Source organism: Asparagus officinalis, chromosome 8 (assembly GCF_001876935.1).
Source record: "Asparagus officinalis chromosome 8, Aspof.V1, whole genome shotgun sequence".
NCBI lineage: Eukaryota > Viridiplantae > Streptophyta > Magnoliopsida > Asparagales > Asparagaceae > Asparagus > Asparagus officinalis.
This window is the reverse complement of record NC_033801.1, coordinates 114,701,019-114,710,225: the sequence shown is the minus strand read 5'-3', so window position 1 is coordinate 114,710,225 and position 9,207 is coordinate 114,701,019. Positions and strand designations below refer to the sequence as shown.

Here is a 9,207-nt window from a genome sequence, read left to right as displayed (position 1 = left end):
ATCCAATAAAAGTTACTGACACGTCACAAATATTCATGTTCATAGGAAGAAATCATTTGTGTCGAATGATCATGACCTTTTATTATGATGTCGCATGAACGAAACCTACCATGTCAATCGACGTAAAGCATTAGAGTGATGGAACAATCTAATTGATAATTAACCATACGACATTTACCAGCAATCAATTTCATAATATCCCATCCCTCCAACAGATTTGGACCCTACATAATCAAACCTGTTCAAGCAAATATGTTCGTTTGGCTTGCATTCACTTCTCAGCTGCGCAGCAGAACCAAACTCATCCTGCCTTTGTTTTTGGGAAAGATGATAAAACCAGTAAACCAAACAAAATAATCAAGTTCAATGGTCTATAAGCATATTTCAACATTCAAACATCCTACAAAGTTTTGCTTCCAAGGTAGAAGAAAAGAAAGGTAAAAGAGAGAACAAAGGATAAGGATTTATTTACAAAAACAACTGGAGAACTGATCAAGGGAAAAGGGCAATTTTAAGAAATATCCCCCCTCCCCCAGAGATATGATATCTCTAGCACTTGCTATTCCCGTTGCACTGATGGCTGACGCCATTGCTGTAAGCTTCCTTGCGCTTCAGTTTGTTGTTGTTGATAGTATTGAGACCCCAGATTCTGATGGTGTGGTCGTCGCTGGCTGATGCAAGCATGTGAGGGTTCTTTGGATTCCAGCTGACACAGTTTACTGCTCCGGTGTGGCCTGGTAGAGCCTCTATGAGATCCCCAGTGGCTCGATGCCATATATATACCTGAGACAAAATGGATTCTCAATTTCACATTAAAAAACATAAAAAAGAATTAGGGACAAGGGTTAGTTTACTGTTTAGATTTGAAGTATCGGATAATGACGTTAGATGTTAGTACACACAAGAGCTTAGTTTTGAAGTATCAGATAAATGATGCTAGATATTAATCCACACAAGACAGATATCATCTTTTACTAGGTATATGCAAAGAGAAAAATGAACGCACAACTACACAAGGACGATTATGAGTGCATTCATCATCTTGTCCTTATAATGCCAACTATAATAGAAACTCATTGATGGTTCCACTAAACTTAACTCTACCAAAAGACCCATTATCTCGGCCTCAACTCAGACAGTGGATGGGGATCATAACAAGAACTTCAAGCAAGATGGAAGCAGCAATAAATAATTCCATTCAAGACAATCCAATAAGCAGAAGACAGAGAGACAGATAGATCACCATTTGAGGTAAAAAAAATCAATTGCGTTTTCTACTTTCTTATATTGTGACATCTCTACAAGAGAGTGTGATTCTGCACTAAAATGCTATATATATATATATATATATATTATATATATAGTAGAGAGAGATGAGAGAGAGAGAGGAAAGGAGAGATAGGTATGCTTGGTACCAAGGCATAAATTTTGTGCCTGGAGTGCAATGTGTCACATTCCCATCACTCATTACCACATGGTGAATATGTGCTCCAACATCTTGAATAGTGCAGGGAGATGGACACCTCAAACAAGCATATTTTTTGTGCTTCGTACCAAGCATACCCATATTCTCATATATATATATATATATATATATATATATATATGATAACTTATATATATATATAGTATATATTATTAGTATATATAATAATCTCAAACATCTACACGGAATGCAACAAAAAACGAGTAAACATACATGCACCTAATTTCCTTTGGGGAGGTAAACAATTAAATATATGACAGAACCACAGAGCTCAAACCTAGTTATGCTTTGGCTGGCAGTACCAGTTTGCTAACGAGATCGTTCCTTTACAGTGCGTAGTATGGAGCAAGGTTTTAAATATCGGTTATCAGGGATTTATCGGACGGTCAAAATCCTTATCGGATAGCGGAAATCGGGGATATATCGGGGATAAGTAGTATTTATCGGAGTGATATATTGGATGATGTGTATATATAATATAACAATTAAAAAATGTAACCTAATCATGCTTAATGAAATATAAACATACCAAAATGTAAATCATCATGTTTAGAATCACTAACAAATTGTAAAAAACGAAAGTTGCATCATAGCCTTAAAAAAATATAATGTTAGTCAAAATGGGCCGATAATCCCGATAATCCCGATAAAAAAGTCTTACTTATCGGCCGATAAGTGCCGATAACGCCGATAAACCTACAAAAACGATAACCGATTAAAAATCCAATTTATCCTAGCGGAGAGCTCCCAAATCCGATAACTCGACCGATAATATCGATTATCGGCCGATATTTAAAACAGTGGTATGGAGTAAATCGGATTGGTATTTGAAAACATGGAACATTCACTAGGGTATTTCAATTACTATACATGCATATTTGTGAGCATGTATGAGATATACAGACACACACAGGAAGACATACCATGTTAAAGATTTCATAATTGGAACTGTCACCTTTTACTACAAAAAAGAAAGCACTGAAGTTCGTACATTTAAAGAAATATAGATGACAATTATAACTAACTACAAATAATCATCATTCGCAACACAATGACATCAAACTATAAAAACAAAATTTAAACTGCAGATTTCAAATTGATATACTAATCTTCAAAAACGACAAATGAATCTGTCAAGAAATCTTAAGATTTATTAAGAAAAGGCAAACCAATAGAGCTAAACACAATGAAAAGGATCAGACTCATGAAATCAATCAGTCATTTATAGCTCTTAACTTATTTCTTGTATCACCAATTTGGCAACCCAACACCACAACAAATTAGATCACAAATTAAAAGTGAGAGATTAAGTTAGGTAAAATTAGACCAACAAAATACTTTTATACAAGTTGCCCGCATTGTGGGATAAAAAATTAATAATGATGATGACGACGACGATGATAAAAGCAAATGAGCGTTGATGATCTGCTTCATGCGATCCGTAGGCGTTTCTCTTACCGTACCCTAAACGCTCTTCTTCACACATGAAATCCATTCACGGTCATAAAAGAGGCACAACTTAAGAAATTGTTGCTTATTAAACGAATAAAAATTATTCTGAAGGTTATTGAACAGAAGAAAACAAGAAGGCTTGCTGACAAGCACACACCACAAGCAAAGCATGCACATGCACAGCAGTGAACACACACAAAATAAGAAACTAAGCGAGAAAAGAAAAAGCGGCATGTTCAATTTCAGAAGTGGGGGGGGGGGGCCGGCCAGAGAAACAGGAACAACAGAAAGCAGGGTGGTAACTGAAACATAGTAGGGATCTATTTAGATGTACAGGTAATAAATTTTGACTCTGATTATCTGACATAAATTCAGGCTGTGTACTTAAATAAGTAATTGATGGTTTACTGTGACCCAAGATACTTTAGAGGAATTAGAAAGCTTAAGGTTTATTTGGACTACAATACATATTTTCATCATTGGATCCAAACTAGTTAAAATTCTAGGCAGAGGAAGAGAACAAGTGAATTATTAAAATACAACATGCATGATTCATTTCATTAGTTTGTTATCCTAAGCAAGCACCATCTTATCAATGCAACATCAATCTAAGATTTAAAAAAATATATCTTGATATATAAATTTGTATTGAGAGAGTTCTACTAAAATTTTAAAAATAAATAGAAAGAAACATGAGTTGCAGCTTTCAAAGGCACAAACAAAAAATCCTGTGACAAAACTACAACTTAAAGGCACCTGCTTTCAATAAATCCTACAATTAGAATATTTTCCTTGAATTTTGTAAGCTCCCTAGTGGTTTTTAACTATGCTCTTTCCATTTAAGATCGTAAAAGAACATATTACTGAAGAAAATTTTTCCCAGCGCTATTTTGATAAATTCAACAACTAAATCAAAAATCATAGAAGGGAACAAAAACAAAATGAAAATGAACTATTTTCAATCTGTACCTGTGAATCTTCACTTCCACTAGCTATAAAAGCCTGCTCACACCCTCCAAAACAAGATCTTATCAAGAACCTACTGCGCTTATGACCTTTATATCTCATAACAAGCTGTGGATCATCTGCAATGCTCCAGAGATGGATCTCCTGATTCACAAGATTCACTAGCAAAAACCTATCATCTCCTGACACAGAAAAGGAAGTAACCGTCTGCTCCTCTTCAATTACTTTCTCAAGCTTTGCTTCCCTATCAAGTAAAAGAATAGTAGCTTCCTTACACATGCTTATGATCCTTTTTCCGTCATTAGTGATGGCCATGTCTGAAGTCTTAATTGCTCTCTGCCCTTTCCAATTTTCTACCTCTTTACCGGCAAGATCCCATAAGCAAATGCTCTTGTCGGTTACGCCGGTAAAAAACCGGGCCCCATCTGGGAACCAACCGCAAGAGATAAAACCGAGACCAGTTTTTTTGTATACGTGAAGGCATTCTCCGGAAACGACATCCCATCGCCTGACATCTTCTTCCATACCACAGGTGAGAAGCTCGCGGTCATCAGGGCTCCAGGCAACCATGAGGACAGGTTTTTGATGTCCAATCAGCATGTGTTTTAATGTCAGTTTCTCATTTTCGTGAACCTAAAATATGACATGATGCTTTTTTCTTAGCATAAGCAAACAGGATGCTGGGCTTTAAAAAAAAATAGATGTAAAATAGTTTCATTAATAATGAAAGAAAAGAAAGTACTCCAGTTATATCATTCATGCACAGGGGGTGAGAAGAATAATTAATATTTTAAAAAATTAAAGGAAAAGAGAAAATAGCTAATATATATAAGAGATTTTCTGTGAACGCATGCATCATTACCAGCTGTCTACTTTCACCATGAAATTAGATCCACAAATTGGATAAGAAAGATAAAGAAAAATAGGGTTAAGATAACAGATAAAGGAGCTAGAAATAGCTCAATTTTTAAAGGGGTAAAACAAGTGGGAAAAATACAAAGTGTGAATATTAGAGTTAGCACCTCTCCTAAAAGCCAGTGTTCTGCTAATTATAACATAAACAAACATGAAATCTGAGCATTGCCATGAAGTCCATGATCAACATAAATTCAGTTATAAATTGACTATAAATAAGATGCAGAGACAGGCCAATTGGCAATAAGATCATCAAACAAAGGCATACAAAGACATTTCCAATAAACAACCAAACAATAGAATTACCTCCCATATGATTGCAGATTTATCTTTAGAAGAAGATGCTAAATATTTCCCAGTATTTGAGAACTGTAGGTACCAAACTTCATTTTTGTGTGACTGCAATACCTGTTCCATTCAACAACGAGATTAGTTAATGGAAAGCTTCGAAACAAATGTAAAGGGATCTTTTCAATAGACAAAATGCTGAACTTCAGATAAATAATGAACATTTATTAAATCAAGGAAAAAGGGTATGATCGACCATCATGTCACAAAGAAAAACATCTGCAAGACTTTATCCTTATCCTTTAATCATAAATAGAACCACACTGGATGATGCATAAAATCACTTAAATGCTAAACGGTGAAATATTATCTACTATGGATCTGTTACACTAAATTTTCCCACCATTTACCAGCTTACACTATTGAACTCTTCCATAGAGGATTGGATAGCAAAGGTACCATATTATCCACCATAACTAACCAACACTCTGATAGATGCTTTTCTTGTGATTGCCATTAAACTGCAAGATACTTCATTAGAAAGATTCCACATCAAGCTTCATACATTAATATTGTCGTTATAGATGGACTGAATTATAAAACTTAATACCTTAATACATTATATATTCCAAATCTTAACACTATTCTCCTCATTGGAATACTTAAGATTTGAACGCGGAAGCATAATAGTGACAATCTGCGTGTCCTAACCGCAAATTAGCATCATATATACTGCTAAAAGCCCTTCAAAATACAATAGTTCACAGCTCTTTTAGCTTCCAAAGCGGAAGTTGTCATACCTGTATCTTGAGCGAGAAAAAATAAAAAGAATGACAGTTAGCATCTACTAAGGTACTTGATTAGACACAAAACTCAGCTACAACAGGAAAAAATTTACATGGCCAAACACAAAATTAGGCATCAAACGAGAAATATCAAAGAGAAGGAAACATAAATCGAAGTTAAAAAGAAAGCAAGCATTTGACATGCAGAAAATCTGATTGTGCCATCCTTAATGTCTTATTCGTTTGCTAATGCCCACATGATCACAATAAGGAGCAAAGGTTTCATCATTTTTCCAGCAGCCAACCTTAAAAACTGTGTACAGATGAAACAAACCCTTACGCCTATATGAAAATTACAAGTGTAATTAGGTTAGAAATACAATTTAAACTACCAAAAAAGTTATCATGGCTGATTTCTTTTGCTGTAAAATATCCTGTATTTGACCCAGTTGTTTCGCATGACTTAACTAACAATGTTTACCCTACTTTCTAATAGTAAGCAAATGATAGTAGTTCGTCCATGATTAAGACCCAAGGCTTAGAGACTTCAAAGAGAGAAGTACATAGCTATATTGGCTATTATGCTTGAGATGGCAAGAAGATTGGCGGTAGAAATAACTGCTTTTACATATCTATGCATCATGAAAAAAAAAACTTTTTAGTAAAATAAAGCAGCAATATATCTAACCTGAATTGTCCGAGAAGGAATTTGATCTTTCCCACATTGATGATCGGTGTACAACGATAATGACTTATCCAGAGAATTGTGAAAATAGCAAGCTTCTCGTTGCACATTGAGAGCCTGTTCAACCAAATGCTCTAACCTCCTCTCAGGTATCATAACAGTGGGAGGAAATAATTTCTGCAATTCCTCCAGAAGCTTCAACCGTGAATTTGATGTATCAATACCCAAATTAGCAAAACCAAGTAAGACGCGCTGTGAAGGAGAAACAATACAACTGGAAAGCTCATGGATGCGCTTTTTGTTTATATTAAGAGGAGTAATCTCATTTCTCAATGTCTTCAATGCATCCATGACTCTGTCACTTTCCAAAAGTTCAAAGAACTTATGTTCCAATATTAGAAAAGCCGCAGACGTCAGAACATTTTCATCTGTGAGTCCCATTTTTCGCAAAGTGACCACACTTTCATCCCACTTTCCATTAAGCACATGATTCCTAAAGAGATTCACTGTAGGAGAATGTAAGTCTATTCCTGATTCTTCCTCTAATGCAGATCCACTTTTGCCATAGCCAAGAGAATAAAGAGTCTTGGTTATGATCCTAACAAATTCAACTTTTTTAATAACTCCTCTAGTACCAATAGTGTCTTCTTTCCCTTGGGATGGTAACGGTCTGGCCATTGATCCTCCCAAAGGAATGATGGGCTGTGGGAGAGTTGAGTTATTCGAGAGGCTCCCCAAGTCTAGCGAGGATGATTTTACACGTTTTGAGGGTGGTTCTTCATCGTCTACACCTCCCATGAAATGCCACAGTCAGCCCATATATATGGCCACACTACAAGTTAGTTGTTATCAACGACGAGAACACCTATAGTAAATTCAACGTTAGAGTGTAAAGCAAGTAAACGACTGGAAGACTAAATCTAGCTCAAATTAGTCAATACAGAAGGGAAAAGAAGAGAAAATTAACCAGAACCTCAGAAATAGTTACTGATAAACAAACTGCAGGAAGTTTTCTGCAAAAAGAGAAATATAATAGTTCCCACTATGTAATATGAAGGTTTTCAAGTCAATCCCCATACTTCAAAGATTGCTCAAGATTATAAATTTATAACAAATGAAGGTTTCACTTTTCTCCCTTTTGTTAAGAAACAATTTTAGTCCAAGTTGCAACTTGCAGTCACGCTTTGTAAAGCATTCCTTATATACAATCCATCTGTCCTTAACCATGGGAATAAAATTCACTACAGGTAGCAATTGAATGACTTGTATTCTTCTTCATTGAAGAAACCCTATGAAGCAAACGTCTAAGGACATTCTACCATTTTACCATTAATAGGGAAGTTGCAAGTTATCACATTCTTGTATTTTCCCACACGCACCAAACATTTGACTTAAAAAAATAGTTTCTCATCTCCATTTTCATTAAACAGAACAGACCATAGGTATAGGCAAGAAATAAGAATGTGATAAAGGACAAAGGTTTATACATTTCCATATCTTAAACCTACTCAAGAAGATTAGTACAATCTTAAAATAGATAGAGCTGAGGATTATTTTCAGCACAATAAAAGGGAAAAGATAAGGGGCTTGCGAATCACATTTTCATATCTTGCTCCTGCATTTTTTCTTGCTAAAGAATTCAACTGCAACGAATATGCAAACTAATAGTACCAATAGAGCATAAATAATTCAAAGAGAAACTAGAACTAGTATTACAATTCAATCTACACACAATGCCAGAAATCACAAAGTGATCAAGATAACAATGCCACTGACACCACTCATAGTATTCAAAATATGACAAAACTCCTTCAGATAATGCACTGTATCTTGGTGATCATGCCTTCAATTTTCTATCTAAGATAGATAATTTCAAAAACCCATTCACACAGATGACATCAATTAAATCCCAAATCCCCAAAAGGGGGGAACTTCACTACGTAACAATCAAAGCGATCAATATAAGAATCTAAATCCAATACCAGCAATCAGGGCCACAATAGATAGAATATGTAAAAGATTACCAAAGTTCTAACCTTCAAGCTAATTATCAAGAAATGGGATTTTTAGGGAATCTATGGGACTAACTACAAAAACTCCAAATTAGCCAAAGATATGCCAAATCAAGGCTCACCCAGATTCTAAAATGGGGAAATTTGGAAGCGATTCAAATGGGTTGATCAATTATCAACTCTTGGCTCTGAGAGGGGAGGAGAGAGAGAAGAGAGAGAATTGTGTTCAAGGATATAAAATAGATTCTGAGAAGTGGGTCGGTGTGTTTAAGCCTGTACAGCAAGCAAAGAGGAGATGAGGCTACGCCAGAGGAAAGAGAAATAAAAGAGAGCCCATTAGCAAAATATGCAGGCCTTTGGCTATAATATTAGAGAGAATTATTCTTGAAATTTCGGGGAGAATTAGTAAAAAAAGTATAGTATATATCCACGTATAGTTTGTAGAGGTTTCCCGCAATCTAATTGTCAGATCTTTTATTACTTGACGTAACAGAGTTTCATGTAATGTGTGTACAAGTAGAAGGGCATAAGCCCATGCATTAACAAAATTCTTTTCTTTGGTGAGACGCGTTTGTTACCAAGGATAAGCCCATGGAATATGCTCTCTAACCACAAGTA

The 9,207-nt window shown here is 35.4% G+C and overlaps 1 protein-coding gene across 3 annotated transcripts; it reads right to left on the bottom strand.

Annotated features, from left to right (window-relative positions):
* LOC109819577 (uncharacterized WD repeat-containing protein C343.04c-like) lies at positions 341-8,919 on the bottom strand. 3 transcript variants are annotated; one of them, XM_020385336.1, is made up of 6 exons: positions 8,712-8,919; positions 6,581-7,442; positions 5,908-5,913; positions 5,126-5,227; positions 3,908-4,537; positions 341-783 (listed from the first exon to the last, which is right to left on the bottom strand). In XM_020385336.1, exons 2-6 carry the CDS (start codon positions 7,373-7,375, stop codon positions 550-552), a joined length of 1,767 nt encoding a protein of 588 aa, XP_020240925.1. In that variant the 5' UTR covers positions 7,376-7,442; positions 8,712-8,919; the 3' UTR covers positions 341-549. The 3 variants fall into 3 exon arrangements, with proteins under 3 accessions (XP_020240925.1, XP_020240926.1, XP_020240927.1); XM_020385337.1 differs by having other exon boundaries at positions 8,614-8,726; XM_020385338.1 differs by lacking the exon at positions 5,908-5,913 and having other exon boundaries at positions 8,712-8,918.

Bases quoted from the DNA above. Each gene is read 5' to 3' on its own strand.
- LOC109819577 (XM_020385336.1), bottom strand. From the start codon at position 7,375: ATGGGAGGTGTAGACGATGAAGAACCACCCTCAAAACGTGTAAAATCA. The intron at 4,538-5,125 runs GTAATTCTATTG...GTCATATTTTAG, and splicing joins AATCTGCAATCATATGGGAG to GTTCACGAAAATGAGAAACT. The intron at 784-3,907 runs GTACAGATTGAA...ATTTTGTCTCAG, and splicing joins GTGGAAGTGAAGATTCACAG to GTATATATATGGCATCGAGC.